This window comes from Bemisia tabaci, chromosome 3 (genome assembly GCF_918797505.1).
Source record: "Bemisia tabaci chromosome 3, PGI_BMITA_v3".
In the NCBI taxonomy this organism is placed as follows: Eukaryota; Metazoa; Arthropoda; class Insecta; order Hemiptera; family Aleyrodidae; genus Bemisia; species Bemisia tabaci.
In genome coordinates, this window is record NC_092795.1 from 34178636 (window position 1) to 34201369 (window position 22734).

At 37.7% G+C, this 22734-nt stretch overlaps 1 protein-coding gene across 2 annotated transcripts; it reads left to right on the forward strand.

Moving 5' to 3' along the window:
- Positions 1-940: 940 nt before the first annotated feature.
- Positions 941-22603, forward strand: polo (Serine/threonine-protein kinase polo). Of its 2 annotated transcripts, none has more exons than XM_019061221.2 (11): positions 941-1240; positions 8598-8842; positions 9298-9495; positions 12055-12150; positions 13228-13427; positions 14114-14227; positions 15452-15664; positions 16165-16318; positions 17181-17427; positions 17840-18052; positions 20834-22603. In XM_019061221.2, the coding sequence occupies exons 1-10, from the start codon at positions 1145-1147 to the stop codon at positions 18044-18046; spliced, it is 1770 nt and encodes a 589-aa protein (XP_018916766.1). In that variant the 5' UTR covers positions 941-1144; the 3' UTR covers positions 18047-18052; positions 20834-22603. The 2 variants fall into 2 exon arrangements, with proteins under 2 accessions (XP_018916766.1, XP_018916767.1); XM_019061222.2 differs by having other exon boundaries at positions 15455-15664.
- The last annotated feature ends 131 nt before the right edge of the window (positions 22604-22734 follow it).

Here is a 22734-nt window from a genome sequence, read left to right on the forward strand (position 1 = left end):
CAATTTCAGACTTATTACCGGCCTACTTATTTTAGCTGGTTCAGTGTGTGTCTAGCCGACGAACGGAGCCGACTCGGGACTGTCGGGAGTGGGGAGCGCTGAGCGCGAGTCTCTGCGTATGCGTCATCGCTAGTCGCCGCACACTAGTCACCGGAGAACTGGACAAAACAGCCTCGAAAAGTGACTTCATCGGCGATCCAGTACTTTGCGACTCTATTGTACTCTATGGACCGTATTCGATAACGGTTCGATGTATCGTTTGGTTCAAAACAATAGCACATAACCTCAAACCAAACTGTAAGGATTTAAGTTGGAAAAGCTGAAAATGAGAAAATTCCTAACAATTTCACTTAAAATTGGCATTTGGTACGCAAAAGAATAAAAAATCTGTTACAAAAGACCCGTTCTCTCAGATTTCTGAATTTACTTTTGAGGCTATGTTTATGTTTTGAACCAATCGATATCGATACAATCTCAGCCGTTTGATGTATCGAATACGATCTATAGTATTAAAGTGAGGGGCTTGGAGGACAAGGCGCATAAGTGCCGTTTTAGAAAAAAATGAGGTATTAATGATGTCAAGTAAAACTTAGTCTTAATGCATATTCTGTGCAAAATTCGCTCCCAAATTCTAATTTTTAAGCATCACAAAGCCAGTTTGAACTTTCAGAAACACGCAGTTCTCGAAATTGCAAAAACTGATTTATTATGCGCTTTGTCTAATAATCTCTATTTCCGTTTCCGCTATAAAGTATAAAATCATGATCATAATACTTGAATTAGGCAACAGTGTGAAAGGTAAACACGCAAGCGCAACTAGCGCTGACAAGCGACCGTAACCGAAACTACAACCTCAGTGCAACAAAAAGCACTGCCGTGATTGGTCAGCGCAGGAATTTGAATTTTAACGGACTCCTAAGCCGTTAGAACCTCCTATACCCGTTTATCAGCCGAAAACAAGAACGAGAACGAGTGTGTGGATGCTTTTGCCGCCCTCGCGATTCCTTTTCCTTTTCTTAATTTCATTATACCCCAAATGTGCTCCACGAATTGATTACTTCTGCAGTTCAAGTTCGATTCGTCCTGGTCGCGGAGTGTGTGATAGTCAATTTAATTTCCCTCTCGTAGTTTAAAGGCTGATAAAATGTCGAACAACAAAGAACCAGATCACCCCATACCGGATACCATTGTAGACGAAGGCACCAAAACAACTTACGTGAAAGGACGATATTTCGGCAAGGTACAGTTCCTTATTATTATCAGTTTTCTAAGCTTTTAGTGAACTTTCTCTATTTTCACAAGATTCGAGTTTAGGTGGCGTAAGAGGGTTGTTTACAAAGCAGCCAAAATGACAGTTGGCTTGTTGATGAATGTGCCTAAACTTCCTTGCATGCTTCCTTCTACGGAAACTTTCTTTTGATCATGGTCCCTGTGAATTTTTGTACTTTATGCTTTTTCATATCTCATTAGTTTATTTCTAAATTGAATCGATATTGTATTGAGCAGAAGTCAGAATGTATTTGGTTGTGCCTATTCGGAGCATCTCTTGAATTTCTTCTCCCTGTCAACCTAGGTGCTTTTAATTCAGAGGAGCTTTCCTGTTTTTATTTCCAAGCATTCAAATTTTTAAAATTTGTGCCCTCCCAATTTTCACTACCCAACAGCACCTTTCAGTCTGATGCCCTGGTATACGGTATACGTGACGTGATGAGTGATATTTGAACACATATGTTACCTCACGTCTGTTAGGTAGCAGTTGTACTTACCAACTATGACTGTCAAATTATTTAAATTCTTAATTTATAAGTTTCACCCGTAGAAAGTCTCATTAAGTACAAGTACCTTGAGGTGATGTGTGAAAGTTGGAGTGGATATAATTGATGAGAACTGACAGCATTCAACAGGTCTTTTTTGGCGTTACCGATGAGGATTTCTCACCTCACAAAACCATTAAACTTCGGCTGTTGCTGCTACATTTATACACTTTTCTTGCTTCTTTCCATTCAACTCAGGGTTAATTTTTGAACAATTTTTGAGGAAGTAGTGTAAGGTAGGCCTTGTCTCCACGGGACGTTTTCATGGGATTTGTCCCAAGTTCGAATCGCAGGAATGAAACTTCTGGGATTTTTCCCAGTTACCGTCTCCACGGGACGGGGCTCATACAGTCCTGCGACTAGTTTTCGCAGGAAGATAAATTGGTTAAAGTCGAGTGTTTAACCGGGATTAAAATAATAAGTGCACTCAATTGACAATTAGACACATTATTTTAACTAAACAAACATTAACAATGTAGTAATGAACAAAATATCGCACAATTCGTTTTCACTTCTTCTTCTTCTCTCAGTGGGTCCTAGGGGTACAAGTACCATACTTGGTACTGGGAAAAATATTGATTAACTCAATATTTTTCCCAACTTCGTAAGTGGGATTTTTCCCTGGGACAAATCTCGTGAAACGGCTCGTGGAGACAAGGCCGTATAGGTATCTAGAAAACAGAAGTTCTGGTATTATCAGTCACACTTGGAAGAGAGTAAAATACCCTAAAAATTCCTTCCTATTTTTTATTAAAGAAAAATTAGTATTATTTTTAATTTTCCTATCGCATGAGTAACAACGCCTTTTCTGTGGGTCCTGTAAAATTTGGCTGGAACCAATTTTCTGAGCATCTTGCATTGTGCATTCATTATTTTTTCCCTACATTGAATGCATAGGTTCCACTCTTATGGTTGCTTCTTTTGACCATAACTTGTGTTTATTACTGTGGCAGTAACTCTGATTTAGTGAGCACCCACTGTAAAACTGCATCATTGGGCAGTCTGTATCTGCATGGGAAAGAAAAAAATTAATCTACCTATCTAGGTGTTATCTGGAATTTGATCAACATTAAAGACATGTTTGCATGATGATTTTTTTTTATTAATTCGTGTTGGTCATTTTTCCATTGTGTAAATAAGTATTAAAAATTTCATAGAAGTTGAAATTTCGAAATTTGACCAATGATATTTTTTTTCAAAATTAAGAATTTAAGCACCCACCATTTCTGTGCGTTTCATGGCACACTGAGCCCATTGCAGAAGTTACGAAAACTTTCACGAAATTTAATGATGGAATGTCTATTCAAATTTTGTATCTTTGCTCTGCGTACTTAGGTACCTACCCTTCACACGCAAAAACGAAATGGCGCAAACCACCCCCACCCCCCCTTGGCCTAGAGCGTTACGCACTTTGTGCATGGCCCTAAGGTAGCTTTCAATTTTTCAGATAGCATCCTAAAAGAGTTGAAAATCCGAAAATCTTCGTACAAAAATAACTCAGCCTCTCAATTTTTAGGGCACATTCTTAATGCGGTCACGACCGCGCGGTTGTGAGCAATGGAGCTCTTGCATGTGTGTAGGATTTGCAATTGAATTACTCACTCTAACGCAAAATTTCGCGCGAGACACGATGGTGCCACAAGTTTTCTCTGGAATCAACTCCAAAGCTCAAAAAAAGCTCTGAAAGTAGAGGGCGTAACGGAGGCAGTATCCCACGCAACCCTGATGGTCCCCCTCCACGCCAAGACAAACTCTAGGGAGCAAATACATTAACAGGGTTGTCACTTTGCTTGGAGACTCCAAAACCGACAACATGGCAACCCTGCCTGTATTCAGGGTTGCAATTTTTCATGACTACGTAAATCTTGAAATTTCATGAAATTTCCGAAAAATACGGAAAATAATTTTCGAAATGAAATGAAAGGCAACTGGTATTTGCTTTTTGGTGTTTTTTAGTGCGTGTAGCATCACGGAAATTTTCGTATTTCATATTTTTCATTTCACCCTTTGCTCCCTTTCTTTTGCATGGAGAGTTTGTCTGAATATAGAGGTGAAAAGTAACACACGGTATCCCCTTCATTACAGCCTCAACTTTGAGGGCATTTTTTGAGCTTTGGAGTTGATTTCAGAGAAAACAAGCTGCACCATCGTGTTTCTCGCGAAATTTTACATAGGAGTTCGCAATAAAATCTCAAATTCCTGACACATGCAAGAGCTCCATCTGCATTCGTGTGTACTTAAGCGCTGAAATACCGAAGGGGGGATGCGGTACTTAGTGAGAAGTATCTTCTTACCGTAACATAAACTGATACAGCGGGACCGACAGGGTTTTTTCTGGAAATAGTACTGATTTTTCAAGGGCGGTCCGAAATTTTTGTCGCAATTTGAGCGAGCAATTCAAATTTTTGAAATTTTTCGAATTTCGTCAAATGAAGGTACTTTCTGTTGATGTGGTACTGAATTTTTTGGGAATGCACTGAGAAAGTACCGTGAAAGTGCTGCTTTTTGGCCAGCCTGTTTTGGTAGACGCCCTGACCGAGTTATTTCAGGGTATTTATCCTTTTCGCATTTGAACTGTTGTTTTATACCATGCTCGGCTAGAATAGTTTTGATCCGAAGACGAGCAACACACCGTTAGAGCGGCTATGAAACTTTTTCCCCCCGCCCCCTCTCGTGTGAGTTAAGTCGCTGACAAGTCCTAATAATTAACGGAGCTTCGCGAAACTTTGATGAAGTTGGGAGGAAGTGAGATAAGTTCGGCGGTAGATTGTGGGCGAAGCTGTCATTCGGGAATTCCTCACCACCTTGCTGCTTCAACGCTGTTTTCTCATAAATCTGTCAGGGGTGGTTCGTAAAATACGTGACGCTTAAGTGGAGGGGGGGGGGGGGTCGAAAAATCCTATGGTGTCTACAAATCCAGAATTTCCGGAAAGTCTGTAAATAGTACTATTTGGCAACGCTGCAACAGTAGGAGGATGGCAAATAATTGATAGGATTCGATTTTGTCATATCACTAAGTAAATTAAACGAGAAGAATCAGTAGGAGGTAAAATTTGTATTTTCTGGTAAGAAGGCAGATCAGGCGCGTAAGTAAATACCGCACAAATAGTATTCATTTTATTTATACAATATATTATTTTTTTTTTTTATTTCTAGTTCACTTATTTTTTATTTATTTTTTTTTTTATTTGATTATATACTCAACCCCGCTTATCTTTGTGCAACAGCAATGTACGAATGCAATGATTCACACATTTTGTTATTACAACCGGAAAAAGTTGAGGGCGATTCGATCCGGCTTTTAAAATGGCCAGGTCTGGACGCAACTATTCGTGATCTCGGGACGTCTGTGTTGCGTACAAATAATTGCAGGCGCTCTGGTTCTCTTGAGCTCAACGTATGGTTTAGCTGCGGGTGTTCGTGTTAGTTCTGGAGGGAAGGTTTTCTACATTGCACTCAGGGGTCGATTATATCTCAGATCCTAGGATCGCAGTTTTTGTGAAAAGCCCTCGAATTTTATTTTTTCTTCTGGGTGATGCGAAAATCTCGATTGTTGCTTCAAATTATTAAAAAAAAAAGAAGAAAAAAAAGAAGGAAAAAAAACCTGAAACTCCACTACAGTTTTACCGTCACTGTTTCCACACTTTTCGAAAATTTTGTGTAAAATGCAAAAGTTACAATTGCCGCTTCAAATTCAAAATCTGTAACAGGAAAGCCTTTCACAGCCGTCCCCCCTCCTCCTCCCCCCCCCCCCCCCAGAAATAATCATGCCACTTTTTCTGTGGAAAGTGTGTACATTGTGGAAGCATTCGGTGCCATGGATCACCGCTAATGTTATCGACCCCTGTACTGATCGTATTTATGATTTTGTTTATCGTGTAATCCTTGGAGTTCCATTGCCGTGTCGCTTTACGGCAGCGTTGTCAAGTGGTGCAAATTTTCACCAAAAACATTTCCACTCAGGCATCGCGGATGTCCATCCCGCAAATTAACTCTGATAACATTTCTACAATTTGCACCGTTTGGAACGCCACCATAATGCTGAACGACTTGCCTGTATTTCGAGGATTTCACGATAAACACGATTGTAAATGCAACATAGTGAGCCCCCGAAAACGAACAACTGTAGCCATTCTCTGTGTCCAAAGTATCCGGCAATCTCGAGGGAAAATATCCATTTTCTGGGTAAAAAAATACATCTTTTTTTCGGGGAGAATTCGGCAGCGTCGAATTGTTTTTATAGCGTTTTTTTCCCTTCGCGCGACAAGGGGCTCTCGGAGGAAAGGGAGCGTCCTTGCTAGCAGTGACACAATTTTTCTGTCTTCCGCGTGTGAACGCCTGAACCTGAACGATGCAGTGGAAACAAAATGAATGGAAATCACGCAACGAAATCAGAAGAAAGCATCGTGCCTATGCTGTCTAATCATTACATCCTATCCTGCCGTGCTTAGGAAGAACGCCGTATGAACATCCGAGAGTTGCCAAATTTCCTTCGAAAAAATTGTTATTTTCGAGGAAAGTTGTGAATATTTTTCCTTTAAATTTTCAGAATCTTCAGGTGAGATTGCGAACAAAATTATCTGAAAAATTAGGAGGAAAATATGCATAAGGTTACCAGGAAATTCGCGTTATATCTAAAGAAATTTGGCAACGCCTGAGGGTTAATACGGCGTTTTTCTTCAGCAGGGCAGTATTCACCCATCTGAACGAGATCGTTTCTCAAAGGAATACCGTTCGCTCATATGTAGGTACGCTGCGAAACGGCAGTGTCTCAATGTACCTGGGGGCTCATTTAAAAATCAACATGTTACCTTTTTTGGGTAGGGGGGGGGGGGGCACAAGTCTTGGATTTCATCATCGACAAATGAAGCTCCAGCATTTTTTTGTAGGTATCCATGTAAGGTTTTCCATCCAATATTTCGATCACCTGGTAACCTGGCCTTGCGTTGATATACAGCCAATAAAATAGTGAGCACATCAACTGGATGTCTTTGTCGTATTTCCCTCTATTGTATCTTGTATTGTATCCACGTTGTATAGAATTTTGGGCATTTCTAACTGAAAATTTCGGCAATTTTTGTTTCTGATCTCGAGCATAAATCGAAAAATTTTCGACGAAAACAGCATAATATTCTTGTAAAAGAAACTGCTAACCGTTTGAGTCAATTTTGCATCCTCGGTATGGAACCTCCTTCGTCTGGGAAACGATGAGTTTTGGTAACTTTATTTTACCAGACTTGGGTGACGAAGCTGAGTAAATCGCTCGAGAAGGCCTCATTGCATTGCATTACAAGTTACGACGTATTATTTAATGTATTACTTGACAGATAATTTTTGTATTTTTGAACAGATGTATTGCGCAAAAAAATTCTGGAAAATTTTGCCAAATCTTAAAGATAATTGGCAACCGTACTTGAGTAAATGAACAAATTGCCAAATAAAACTTTCCAACGGTACGACGCATTCAAGCCGCTGTCCCTTACGCCTTCATTCGTTGAAGCAACCAAACTCCATACGCGCTTACAAGACTCAACGCTGTCCATTGAAAATTCGGCGGCAAAGTGGCTATCCCCATTCCAACCAATGAGCACTCTACATTTCGGTCATGTGCTGTTTATTTCGCAGTTTCAGTGGATCTGACTATCTTAGCGCTGCTAATTGGAGCCCTAACGCATGCTTTCTTCAATACATAGATAGATTATGTCAGATTAATGTTACACGAATACTTGCCAAGAGAAAAAACCTTAAGCAGCACGAGCAGTGTATCTTAAGTTATTATCCAAAGTGAACAGTAAGCATCTTTTTTGATGATTAGCTTTGAAATCTTTCTTTGTGATTTTCTTTCTCGTCCTCAGGTGTTACTAAAAAATAATCCTAAAAAGTTGTCCATCACAATTTTCATCATACAACTACTCGGCACCCAGAAAATAATCCTAAAAAGTCATACATCACAATTCTCATCTTACAACTACTCGGCACCCATTTAATTTTTTGACTTTATTGAAAACAAGTTTTCTCGTTCTTCACGGAAACCCAAGCTTTAAATAATAGTAGAAGACTGTCCTCGTAGCCCCTGTTTCAGGTGCGTTTTCCTTTTTCATCTGCGTGGGGAGACAACAGCCATAGCATCTGCACAAGTCGATAGAAAAGGTTAACTTACCTGAAACTGATTCCACCTAACTACGAAGTATCAAATCAGCCTGCATCGGTCCAAGATATAGGTACTTTTTAGGGTCAGTAACAGGTAGCAGATTCTACAATTTTGAATTTCATATCTTCAGTTAGTGTTCAGAGAAAACCATGAATTTTGCTGCAGCATTTATGTTGAGTGCTACGGAAAAAGCTTTCCCCCAGCGCTTTATAAGTTTCGATGCCCAGTCCTGGTTGTCCTAGTTGATTGCATATTCCGAAAACCCGTTTTTAAAGTATTATATTAATCAGCCACTCTTGTAAGAAATAAAATCTGACCTTGGGATGCATGGATTTTACTTACCAAAAGCTGAATCAGTTTTCTCCAATATGGTAAAATGGTTTATTCGAGATATTGTAATTATCAGGGACATTGGCATCATGCAGCACCAAAAATATACGACAATCACTATTTGCTAGCATTCACATTCCTGTAGTAGGTACCATGAAACGTTCTTTAATATTCTGCACCCTTCAATTATTGTGAATTTCCTCTTGTTAATAATTTATTTCCTGCTCGTATTCATTTTTATTTATTTATTTATTTTTTGCTTGTTCTCTTGAGCTAATCATTTACTCTTTTTTTGTTGGTAGGGTGGTTTTGCAAAGTGCTATGAGATTAAAAAGATTACAAATGGAAAAATCTACGCTGGTAAAATTGTCTCGAAGCAGCTACTGGTCAAAAGCAATCACAGGGAGAAAATGTCGCAAGAAATAAGCATCCACAAAACTCTCAACCACAAACATGTAGTTGGATTCCATGGTTTCTTCGAAGACAAGCATTTCGTCTACATTGTCCTTGAATTGTGCCGCAGAAGATCAATGATGGAACTGTACAAGTAAGATAACGCCCCTTAAAAATCGCCTCTGAAATGGTGCTCTTACTTGAATCTGATTCAGTTTCACAATAAAGCTGAGTGTGAACTATTAGAGAGAGCTCCAAGCTTGAAAGCATAAGGATGAATAATTGGAGCTTAAACATGAAATTCCAGAGTCTTGTATTATTGAAAAGATTGGAAAAATTTATTTCAAATCATTTTAGTGCCCCTTCTTGTAGGCCTATACTAAAAAGCAGATCTTGTCTTACCCACCTTCAAGCTCTCAAAATTAAGCAGGGTGTCTACAAGTCTGGAAAGTCCGAAAATAGTTCTGATTTTATAAGGGCAGTCCGGAAGCACTGAAAAAGTGCGGAACCCTCTATTTTTTGGTAATCTTCTGTAAAAGTGTTCTTGACCTTAACTTCTTGCTTCTTTTATGGAACTGCATTTTTCAAATCCTCTGCTTATTTTTACAGGCGACGACAGATACTAACAGAACCTGAGACTCGTTACTATATGAAACAAATACTAGATGGCGTGTCGTACCTCCACAACAACGGCATCATTCATAGAGATCTCAAGCTTGGTAATCTGTTCCTGAACGAAAATGTGGAAGTTAAAATCGGAGACTTCGGACTGGCAACGAAGATAGAATTCGAAGGGCAGAGGAAAATGTAAGTAGCTACTTTATTACCATTGTGATCCATTTTTGGGAAACCTTCCTCAACTTCTCAAGGAAAGTTTTCAAGAAAAGAAAGAAAAGACTTTAGGAATTTTTCAGGGAAAAGTATCAAATTTCATCATCTATGTGACTTGAATATTATTTTGAGATCAATATAATAGTAATGCATGAATGTTGAAAAACTGAAAATTTGTTAATGGCAAAGATACTTCTTTTTCACACCTCAAATCCTTACTTGCCAGCAGTGTTCCCTGTCGAAAATGCGTCGAAAAATCAGGCTTCAGTGCCTGAAATCAAGGGTGTTGATTAGATGTGGTTCTTAAAAAACTGATGAAGCCCCGATTTCTGTAGCCTCTTTACTTGCAGTATTTTTTGCTGCCTTATCAAAAGTCGCAATAGCTCTTTCAAAAATCAGCAAACACATAGGATAAAGTAAGAACCACAATACACATTACTGTATCAAAGCATTAGAACTTTCCAAATTCAATTCATAAGTTAGAAAATAAGGATTTTTGTCAAAGTTAATCCACACTTCCCATTAATAGAAAAACTGGAGTTTACTCGAGCCAAAGCGAGCACTGAAGTGATTTTGGTATATTTTACAATGGAAGAATTTGTGTGTAGGTATTTTAACTTTTTTTTTTCCTTCTTTTTTTCTTTCTTTTCACATAATGAAAGATACTCGTGTGAAAAGAGGCAGGACATACTATGAAAGAAGCTCTATTTATTTACCTGAGGCATAGGTTGATTTCAATACCTAAGTACGTCTACAATAATTATGGTATTTTTGGAAGCAGGAATTTATAATTTTCTGTCTATAATGTAAACAACTCTCGTTTATTTCCCACTTATGAATTAATTTTGAAAATGTTCGATATCTTAAGTGAAAACGTATGCTGTAGTCCTTGATTTCTTACCCTGTCTAGAGGTTCATCAGGCTTGCTGGCTAAATGACTCTTATTATCTTGGGGCAGCTAAAACTTCATTTGCCCATTTCTTTTTGAGCCTCCATTGTTCCAAGTGGCAAGCACTGGTTACTTACAACTACAGTTGTAAATTTCCAGAAGTTAGGATATAACTCCCATTGTGAGCCCTAGCCCTAGCATGCCATAATGTAATCAATAACCCCCTATTAGCAAAGCTGGGTGCACCTTCTCTATGCCCCATTCACCCAGTTTGGGGCTTGCATTCCTGTCTGCAAGTCATGAAAATCAATTTTCATCAGCTTATTTTATTCCTGTCCCACTGTGGGCCCTCGGGGAAGGGTGGAGGGAGAGTCGATTGTCTTTTCTCTCCGTGTAATTGCCCATGCAGCCTATTTCAAAGACATTGCATGAGACATGTCAGTCACCCTATACATCATTTTTTTTATCTTTATTTACTCATGCAAGTTCTGCTGGATATAGTTTTGTTTTAAGGAAGTAAAACTCTCACTTATAAGTGGACTGTATTACTATCAGCCAAAGTCTTGTTTCTGAAAGTGTCCAACTTATAAACTTTTATAAAGTTGTTTAAAAGACACTCCAGATTTTGTCACAAATCTATAAAAAAAAATTCCTGCCGGAAGTTCACCTGGAATTGGAAAATTTGTCAGAAAACAAATAAATAATCTTACAATTAGTTAAAAATTTTCCAAAAGTACCTCTTCTCGCTTAAAAGTTGATTTTTAACTAAACCTTCTTCAGGCTTTTTTAAACCAAAGTACTTATCCAAGATAACTTAGAAGGTTCAAAATCTCTTTTTATCAACAATCTTTTTGTCATTTTTATAAAATTTCAAGCATTAATTTTAATAGTACCAAATACTAACTTGTTAAAAGTTTCCTGAATGAGCTTTTTTTTATTTTTTTAACTATTTAGCTAAATTGAAACTATTTTAAGTATAGGCTGATACTCTCCCTACAAAAAAATATAGGATTGGACGTAAAATACTATTAGTGTTCAGCAACAATAATCATAACAGACGATAATGCAGGAGTACAAAAAATAAATTCATCAGATTTCCAAAAAAGTCTGTTGCTCCAAGAATTATGTTATTGCTCTCTCATGAGGTTATTAATTTGACACAAAAAAACTCATATTCCACACATGCTGCCATGTTTCTTCTTTTATAAGTACCTTAAGTTTTATGAGCTACTTCACTAGGGTTTGTTTTATAACTTTACTTAAAGAGCAAACTATGTAACGAAAAATTCGCAATTTAAAAGCTAAACCAGACCTCAAGAATTTTATGAACCATCTAAAAAATAATCTATCTCCTTTTTCACAAAGTTTTCTTCAACTTTTTCCATTGCACCCAACTACACATCTCAGTTCCGGTATCGGCAGCCAAATTGATTATCATACTTAGAAACTATTAGTAATCCAGAACCTGCAACATTGAACATTGTGTCCCCCCAAAAAAAAATACTCCAAAAAAGAGAAATTAGATATTTGAAGATGGCTGATTCGATATTCATCAATATTTATTGATTCTGCGCTAACTTAAGCCAAAACCAGTTTTATGACAGTAGTATTCCCATTTCTAATGTCTTTGCATCTTGGTATTTTAGGACAGTGTGCGGTACGCCCAACTACATCGCTCCAGAAATCATTACTAAGACAGGACATAGTTTCGAAGTTGATGTTTGGTCAATCGGATGCATCATGTAAGTACTTGAAATTCCTCATATTTTTCTGATAGTATTTTTATTCTTAAAAGATCCATAGAATAATGATTCAAGGTGAGTTCTATATCATATGGTATCAGGCATGTCTTGAATACTCGCTTGAAATTATCATCGTAGGAAATGTCACCTCTGTTTTGCCAGAAAAAAATCCCTGAAGAAGGTTTGTGTTATCAAGAAAATACTCTGAACATCCTTCATTTTTCTCCTGATTCTCGAGTTCTCAACAATGAAGTATAGCATTGATTATCCGATGTAATGTGGCAGAGATCTGTGCCAGAAAACGAAAATGAAGGATAATCGAAACCATTTTGAAAAAATGTCATTTCAGGCTCTGTTTGTGACCAAAAAGTATGAGTTTGGTCAAGTTTCTAGCGTAGGTATTTGTCAAACATAGTCATTTACGGAAAAATGTTTTTTAAAAACACAGGCATAGCTTCGATTTTTGCTCTAAAATCCGGTTTACACTGTGTCGTGTCTGGCAATGCAACATTTCAATCGTGAAAAAGTTGAGCAGGATAATCAAGACATGGACAATCGATGCTGTTCTGTACTTGATTCGTAGGAAAACTAATGAAATCAATTGTCGGTCCTTGAATTTTAGAATTTCAACACTGATTCCTGAGAATTGCGTTTAGCCGCATTGCATGTTCCTCCCTCAGGGTAAGCTGTAATGGAAATGTCTTCAACTTGACAATGTTCCTCTTTTTTGCGCAGTATTAAGTAATTTGAACCTGAAAAAAATCCGGTTCTTCACTGTATGTACGCTAACTCCAGTGAATTTGAAGGTACTGCTTGAGTATAACTTACCACGTGGACTTTTGGCAGAGCAATTTTTGTTACCAAAGTCTTTAAATTTTTTCAGAAAACTTGCCAAAAAGTCTCGATTAGTCCTTATATCTTCCAGTGTAAGTCCTCAAAAAGCCATTAATTTTTCGTTTTTGTCGTCTGCTTCAGTCCTGCACAAAATTAGCTTTCTAGAGGACATTCAGTTCTTCCACAAGAAGAAACCTCTTTAGTTTTACCTGAAGTGTTGAAAAATTTTCTCTGTATGTTTAGGTACACATTGTTGGTAGGCAAGCCTCCATTTGAGACTGAGTCATTGAGGGAGACGTATGCTCGCATTAAGCGCGGAGATTACAAGATTCCATCAACCCTGGATGATAAAGCAACGAAGATGATCCATAGCATGCTCCACTCGGACCCCAAAAGGAGGCCCACCGTCAGAGCCTTGATGAATATGGACTTCATGACCAAAGGTAACCCTTTTCTTTGTTTTATCTTTCAACAGGTTTGGTGGAAGGTATCTTATTTCAGGAAAATCCTGGAAAAATCAAGAGAATTTTTGAAAGAAGACTGGTAATTTCATAAATTTTGAAACTTAAAATCTAGAAAAAAAAATTAGTGCTGTTGACACAATCAAACTGAGGTACAGTCTGGTTTGGAATTTAATGCTCTGAGTTTCACACACCATCAGAATAGTGAAGAGAGGAATAACTTTCCAATGAAAGAATGGCCAAATGGAATGAAGAATGTGGTCCTCTCACATCTTTCAGTTTCAAGTGACCATTTTGAAATCCCTTTCATCGAGTGTTCCTTTTCTCAACACTTGAATTGCATTATTGTGTGGAATCTCGACGACTTTTCATCTACTTTTGTTCTTCATATTTTGTGCAACAAATCTATGAAATTTCGGATTAATACACTGACAAACTTTATTTCAAACCTCCCCTCCTTAATTCTTGCTCCGTTTGTCTTAGTTTGTTGGTCCTACCTTAACAAAGACCAGCTGGTGCTGAAACTGATTTTTAACTGACACTTAACTTTAACAGCCCTTAATCAGCCTTAAGAATAGCTTATAGTAAGCATGAAGGGATTAAAGTGATAACCAAACCAGTATCCCTTAATATTTGCACTTTAACTGATTTTTAATTTTTTCCTCCAGGATACTTGCCTCCTCAGCTTCCAGTCTCATGCCTCTCAATGGCACCTAGATTTGACGCCTTGCAGATACGTAACAACAAGGTTGCTCAGAGGAAACCTCTCCTTGAAGTCAACGGTAAGTTTTGACGTCTCAATTTTTATGTGTATGTGCTCTTAATCAAGTCAGCTTGCGTAACATTTTCAAAATCATTGAACTCCTCAATTTAGGTCACAAGTCATTTTTATCTTACAGCATTTTTTTGCTGAGAATATTCAACTGAAACATGTCTAGCATTTGAAATTAGGCTGATACATTTTAAGAATGTTGCTGAAGGAGCATCACTTTTTTTGTAAAAGCTAGGATTGATGAATTCTAGCCCCTGACCTGACTCAACCTTAATCTATTTCTCTTGGTGCAACGGAATTGCTTGATGTTGCCATTTAAGTTCAATATTGAATAAATCATAGTATACTACAAATTGAAAGAAAATTCATATCAATTTGATGAAAGAAGTTGTTTTTTGGTCTCCCATGAAGTTGTTGGGAATTCACATACTGGCAAGGAAAGACTGCAGTTAGGAGCACATAGCATGACTGATTTATGATTTAATTTTTAAATCGGTGTTGTGGCCACAACGCTCTGAGCCATTGAACTTATTTTCCCAGCCACAGAAAACTAACCTCTCTTGAAAGAAATCGTAGCATTGACTGCATTTATTGATTTTAAACTAATTTCGGTATCACAGTTGAACCTTGTTGATGAACGATGCTGCAGGGACCTGTGCCAGTTTCTGGAAACACTGTTTGATAAGAAATCCATGAAATACTTAAAAATATTAATATGCTTGAAGAATCTGACCTGAGGATTGAAAAAAATGTCCTCTATAATCACCAAAATGTCTGCCGGACAACTGAAGCGCCAAATAACTGAAGCACCGTACAACTGAGCATCAGATACCCGAGGTTCAACTGTAGTATTAGAAATACTTTTCAAAACAAGAAACGTTGAAGTCTCAATTTTCAGAATGATACAACACCATGTATTTGTCTACATAAGTCTTTATAATTATATGTAACCAACAAACAAATGGATAAATCTACTTTAAGTCCTATTAAATAAGGGTATTTATTTTGCGGACAAATTTGGTTTTAATTTAGTCGTCCTGCAGCTAGGTTTAGGATAATTCTATACATACTCTAGCCCTGCTTTAAATAGACAACAATCATTTAAAAACCAAGACAGTGGCTTTGGATTATCGAAGTGAAGAATGGTAGCCTTTTTTTCATGAAGTGAACAAGGCGCTAGGAAGTATTCTGCGCAAATCAGTAATGTCTTTTAAGTGAATTGCTTTGCTTTCAGGAGAATTGGAAAATAGTCCTATCAACAAAGTCAGCACCAAGCCAGTTCCTGGAGCTACGGCTAAACCTTACGGAAACAATATCGGAGAGAACGGGTTCCCACTATCAAGTCCGACTACAACCACTGCCCAGTGTACTGAGAACCTCACAAAATTGTATAGTCAACTTAAAGATACGCTAAGAAAGCGACCTGCTACCATTCCTTCCAATTTAGGTAAACTTCTCTTTGATGTCACTCGATCAGCTTTCATTATGGGAGCCTCATTTTTATTGCAATATTTTTTTTTTTTCAATGATTCAAACAGACACACACACGCCCCCCCCCCTCCCCCCTCCATTTTTTTTAATAAATATTTTATTTGTTTTCAAACAAACAGAAGAAATGGTTAAAAATTAGGAATGATAACCTGCTTCATAACTTAATAAATTATTAATTCGTGACAACCTCTGGAATTCTCTAAAATGCCCTTGCTAATCTCTCCTGGTTTTCCATGATCCTGTAATTTCAACATTTGTTCTTCCCCCACATTTTTCTGTCTGAGAATTTTTTTAAGAACAGCCTGATAGTTTTCTGAATACATGTACCTGATTATGATAAAAAATCAGAATTGGGGTAGCTGGAATAGCAATAATAGTTTTGATTCACATTATTAGCACCATTTTATTTGGATCCCTTATGTTTGTCTATGAACTCATTTATTTTTTTCCTTTCAGAGGACCTATCTGATCCAGCAGCACAGCCCCTTGTATGGATCAGCAAATGGGTCGACTACTCGGATAAATATGGGTTTGGTTATCAGCTTTGTGACGAAGGCGTTGGCGTTGTTTTCAATGATAGTACTAAATTAATCCTCTTAGCCAATGGAATGTAAGTCCTTTTTCTCTCTGTTGACTGTTACAAGAGAAAGTGCAAACATTTTTTGAAAGAAATTAAATGTGGGTTTTGCCTTTCTTGTGTGCACGTAAATTTTGAAGCTTTATGAAAATAGGATAATATAGAACGTTCTTTTACTTGACAGCTGGATGAATGACATACTAATGAAGCTTAATTTTTTTATCTCCCTCTCTTATATTTTAAGTTCTTGTCTTAAAAATCCATAACGGTTCAGACATTGTCAGAGTGCTTCCAAAAGTCCTTAAATTTGGTATCATTTGGTGATTTCACTTTTGGCTGTTTGCAAGATGGGTCTTCTTTTGATCACATCAAAAATTTTCCTCCTTGTACAGGTAGAAAAAAGTAAAGGAACCAAATGAAGAATTCTTCATTTTTAAGGCTCCTAAAAATGTCTACAAGTTCTTGTAATTCCTCTATTTTACTAATGGGCCAGTAACTTGAATCTAAAATTTTGAAATTCCCCCCCCCCCCTTTTTTTTGAGTAAAGACTTAAAGTCTGTAAAGACAGCTGGAAAAAATTTCGGTGGTGGTAATCGATCAAGGGTCTCAATGTTGCCAAGCACTAAGAGTTGTATAACTCCTCTCTTTGTGCATAATGACATAATATAATTTTTTGCGGAAGATATTTCTTGGTCTGTTGATAACTCTCGAAATGGACCAAAATATTTTTCTTCTCAATTTACATAGGAAATTCATTTTTAACTAAAAACTGAACAATTTCTGACTCTCAAAAATGCCCCGTTAGAATGAGTTGAAAATTTCAAGGAATTCGACTCTATTGATCTTTTTTTTGGGGTTCCCAAGTATGAAAGTAATTTTATCTTTTATTTGGCAGAGATGTGCATTATATAGAAAGAGATGGGTCTGAACAGTATTACACAATGAACAAAACGCCTCCAACATTAGACAAGAAAATGAAATTGTTGTCTTACTTTAATCGCTACATGAGCGAGCATCTGGTGAAGGGAGGAGCAGGGCTTCAGTTACAGGAAGCCGACCAGCTTAGTCGTATCCCGCATCTGCACCAGTGGCACAGAACGACCAGTGCTGTTGTCATGCAGCTCACTAACGGAACCTTACAGGTAAACATCACTCACGTAATAAAAAAATCCACATTCAAAGAGAGGCAAAAATCGCCAACTCGGAGTCAAGATACGGTGAGAAAAGGTTGCCTTCAGGAATAAACCACGAGAAAGATTGTGTTAAATGCTCAGGAATTTTTTACAAAGATTCGTCACTGTTGTGGCACTTTGCAAAACGTGAGAAAGCTACAGAAAGTCAGGAAAAAATTTTGTCTAAGAAAAATAGTAGATTTGTGTTTGTCATATAATGTAATTGCAACTTTCCTTGAAAATACTTAAAGATAATTTCCTTAAAATAAAATAAGTCCGGGAATAGTGAGAAAATTCTAATTCCAAATCTCTGTGATCACTTAGTCGAGAGTTATTTTTCAGTCGGGAAGAAATGTCTAAGATTTTGTGTCTTTGCTTTCAGATCAACTTCATGGATCACACAAAATTGATCTTGTGTCCACTGATGGGAGCCGTGACGTACATCGATGCCAAACAGAATTTCAGAACCTTCCGTTTCACCACAGTCGCTGAATTCGGCTGCACACCAGATCTTCATAAGAGCCTTGACTATGCCTTGAACAAAGTTAATCTCCTGTTACAGAATAAGACAGCAACAAACTGCGTGTGAGATGTGGTGAGTGATGGCCAATTTTCATTTCATTTCATTTCAACCTGATTAAGGGTGCCTATCATGAGGGAGAGTGTAAAAGATCAGGAATGAAGGGGAAAATATCTGGATTGTATCATAGAGTTCCCTACAAGGAAGAAAAATGTAGAGGGTTCAATATAGCAGAAATAGCAAAGAGACGTTGGGAAAATCCCTTGTGACACAAGTAATTTTGGCACCATATTATTGTGGCGGGTAAAACTTTAAAGTTTGTAGAACAGAGAGAGAAAAAGAGCATATGTCATATCGGAAACTGGCACCATTAATAAATTCGTCAGGTTACCAATGAATCAACTGAATGATGCATTTAGGTTGTTGTGACGTTTTTCTTTTATGTCTTTTCCCCAGTTCCACCATATGAATGGCTTTCAGTGGCGTGGCGTCCATAGGTTCGCAGTGTTCGCCGAACACCCTAAAATATTTTGAGACAATTGATAAATTATGGCTAACAATGTGGGAAACAATACAGAATAGTAGACCGCAAATAATTATCGGGAGATTTTCTTCCGACGGCGATATGCGGCGTGGCGGAGAGAAAGAATCCTGAGACGCGGGGTCCGCGAGGGGCCTCCGATCCTGGATGAGAGTGAGAGGGGAACGGGCGGGGCGAGCTGCCCACTTCGGTGAGAAGAGAGAACCTCGGTGCAATGATGAAGAAGGGTCGGTAGACGAGAGAGCGGGAGGCACCGGCGCGGAGGACAGAGCGGAGCGGGAGCATTGAGTTCGGCCGACAAGTGCGGACCGCGCTCGCGAAGTGAACATAGCAGAGAGAAAAGGGAACAGGGAGAGAACGAGAGACGAGAGTCGCTCATCAGTCCAGCTGTTTCCTTTACCAGTGGTCCGCAGGTCCCTGCGAACGGCCGAATTTCCCCTCTGCCAATTCGTCCTACGCTTCTCCTCTTCGCTTGCGGGCAGCGCGCGGGCCGCATCTCTCAGTTCCACATTCCATCTCCCACCCACTTATTCTCGCAGGTGCGTGTTGTGCAATTCAACGTGATCTTCTCCCCTTTCAAGAAGCTGGAATTATGGTTTCAGAAGAATACTGAATAAATAATAAATACTTTTTGAAAATTTTAATTATAATAAAAACTTTTTCAACAATTTTTTTTCATTCATTTAATCAAAAAATAAATCAAATATTCCTTAAAAAAATAAAAAAAGCTATAAAAAAATTTAAAAAATAAAACAAAAATGAAAACAAAAACAAAAAAAGGGGAAAAAAACAAAAAAAAAACAAGCGGGAAAGTTCTAATACTGTCGTATTCGAGAAGTGCTCGGCTTTTTTCTGTGTCGTTTTTCGGCGCGTTTTTAAGTTTCCTATGCAGGAGATGAGCACCGTCGAGGTGAAAGAACTCTCTCACCAAAATTACAACTATAAATTTGGGGGAAACTAAAATTCACTAAAATAAATAAATTACAGGAAAACGATCAGTGAAAAAAAAAATAAAATAAAACGTCAATTTATTGCCACAATTTTCACCAAAAAGGATGAAAATTGTGTTCCACCAGAAAGGATGAAAATTGTGTTCTTGCGGCTTCATTTTTTAAAAAATTTTCCGGGGGAGGTCCCCCGGACCCCCCTTTCATGGAGGGGGGGGGGGTAAACCCCCCCTGACCCCCCCTTAGGTGGTTGACACTCCTACCGAACACCTATCGGATAAAGTCACGCCACGCCACTGATGGCTTTAATGCTGGCCTCTGTCCAGTCATGTGGAATGAAATTGGTAATGAAATTTCATTTAGCTGAAAAGAGTTAAATTCCATGATATTTTAACGATTATATTTTAACGAGGGGCTGCATGTATCACCCGCAATAATTATTCAGGAATTTGATTTTTTTTAAAAAAAAAAAAAGAAGTTCAAAATTTGAATCTGGTATCATATTCTTTTCTTTTCTTTTCAAAATTAAGATTTTACTGTTTATATGGGTTTTATAGCATACTGAGTCCATTGTAGAAGTTTTCAAAAATTTCATAAAGAGATTATGATTTACAATGCTTCATGAAAATGCGCATTTCTGCTCTGTCTTGTATTCTTAAGTGTATTACACGAAAGTAAAAAGCATGTAAAGCAAAAGAAACCTATAAAATATTTTGAACCTTCATATCAGTGAAACAAGGAGGCTGGGGGATCAGATGATCTATCAGGGAATCGTTAATTTTACAGATTTTGTTACTTGAACATTAATATACCACTACAGCAAATGGTGCAATGGTTTTTTAACCTGAAAATTTGAACCATCCACCTCTTCACCATGAGATACTTACAAGGCTAGTAATATTACTCAAGAGAACAATAACGATAATAGTTCAGAATTAAAGGATAAATTATTCAACTTTCCACAGTTATGGAGTATCTGTAATAGTTGCTCAGCCTCAAACTCAAAACAGATTTTTAATTTTTAAAAGTTGAAGTGCTTGTCTCGACTGTTCGAGAGGATCAGCATTCAAGTGGGTTTTAACACTATGTTTGAACGGTGGACCAAAATTGGATTATTTTTTCTCTTTATTTTCCGATTTTCCGTTTGGAGAAATAAACCTTTCAAAAAGGGGGGGGGGGGAAGTGAAAATTCTTACGATGCTCTAAGCGTGCTTAATTTTCTCCATAAAGCTTACATGATTCAAGACTGTGGAAAGAACCAGAGTTGCAAGCATGCTGAAGTTCCTTCTCCGGACCAAAAACCAATCCCTTTCTCGAGTATCTTTTCCATCATTCTAACTTAATATTAATTCATCTATTATTTTTCAGGAAGGACCAAACGTCAAGCTTTTAAGCCCGGTGAAACAGCCTCCAGTCATCAGCTATTATTTTCGATAGATCTTTTATCGCGTTTTAAATCTTCAGCCCTGTGATCTTTTTGGTTGATTTACTATTATAACCCTGTTTTATCCTTGTAGACACTAAGAATAAGATTAATGTATTTTACTCTACTTGGAGACAACTGTAAATATTAATTTAAGCTACATTTCAAGATCTATCTCTGTTAATTTTAAAGCTTCTCTTGAAATGATCTCAGTTTTTCTTCTTAAGTTTTTTAATAATTTGTACATTCAATTTTCTATCAAAATTGAGCCATTTTAGTGTTTGGCATTTCTTCCAAGAAAGACGTGGACAGCTCAAGTCATCCTTTACAGTTGTCTACCATCTCATCTGCATCTTCCATCGACAATAAACTATTAAGAACTGCTCGAATTTTAGCAACTGTCATGTTAGTGGAAATAGCAAGTTGTTTGGGGGGGGGGGGGGAGATCTCCAGAAGAAGAAAGAGGTTAATTTTTATTTATGTTCGGGACCTCACTGAAAAGGGATTTTGAAACATCCAGTTTTTTCTCTCACCTGCATATGATTTAATTTGGAGAAGTTGGCAGTAGATGGTTCAGAATAAGTGTCAGGAACATTTATTTTTATATCTAAGACAATTGTGTTTTGCAGCGCTTCCTAACTTGCGGAAGAGTTTCTTGTTTGTAAGTTGCTGTATTTTTAGTCCACTGAATGCATGAGTTTTGGAACATCAACAAATGACAAGGGGAGTGGATCGTAAACGTCCTTGGCACTGCACGTATGCTGAAAACATATGCACCAGCGAAAAACAATGAGCGCATATGAGGAAGCTCTAGATCCTCTATAAGAAATTAATAGGTCTATAACTGGCGGAAAGGCTGCTACTTGTGGAAACAGCAGTCTTTTAAGATTATTTACTTCACGGTTTTCGCTGCCTCAAGTATTTGTTTTGTAGGTTGTTTGCTGGATATTTCCTTAATTTCTTACTTATTACATCAGTGTGATTTTGCAATCTGGTCCCTCAGTATTGAGAATGCTTTTTATTCGTTGTGCCTAGTAATCAAATTCAAATGGAGACAGTTTTACGGATACGAAAGTATGTAAAATTTAAAATCTGGGGATGAATGATCGGTTTGTTTTGGTGACAATACTTAAGATAAAGTCTTTTCATCTACGCCAAGTTGACCGTCTTTCAAACGGCACCAAAAGATATACTTTCTTTCTTCTTGCATCAAAACTCAAAGCAAGATTCAAGATGGCAGATCTTCTGTCTCACTCTGAAACTCGGCCAACTTATTGTATGGTTACTTCAACTAAGATTGGATATATGCAGCTTCCCTCACTTGACAATTTGGTTTGTTGCCAAAATTTTTCCTGGTAATGAAGCTTAAAAGCCGTTGAAAGTAGGGTCACATCGCAATTTTGGTTGTTCGTCTTCAATTTAACTACTTTTATCTGCAAGGATTGGACCCTGTTTCTGGGTACCTTCTCCTCATGCTTCCTTTTTATCATGCAGTAATTACGAAGCTGGAAATGATATTTCCAAAGCTATCATGATGTTCTCTGATAAGCTTTTGTTTTCTCTTCTTTCCTGCACCTCATAGACACCTCCCGTTAGTGGAAAATTCTTTCCAAAAAGGCTCTTCTCGAATTCACGTTTTTATTTACGAAGCAAGCAGTATTTATTTGATGTAATGATAATTTTAAACAAGAACAAATAAAGCGATTGTTCACAAACTTTTGTCTTTTTATTCCCTCTCATCCAGCACCAATGCATGAATGTCAAAGTTTGAAGTCATTAACAATGCGCAAAGTGGGCAAGCATCGAAGTTTAATTCAAAATTATTAACTGGCTCGAAGGCAGAGAA

Excerpts from the sequence above, each read along its gene's own strand:
- polo (XM_019061221.2), top strand. The coding sequence starts at position 1,145 with ATGTCGAACAACAAAGAACCAGATCACCCCATACCGGATACCATTGTA. Across the intron at positions 1,241-8,597 it reads AAGGACGATATTTCGGCAAG|GGTGGTTTTGCAAAGTGCTA; the intron begins GTACAGTTCCTT and ends TTTTGTTGGTAG. Across the intron at positions 13,428-14,113 it reads TATGGACTTCATGACCAAAG|GATACTTGCCTCCTCAGCTT; the intron begins GTAACCCTTTTC and ends TTTTTCCTCCAG.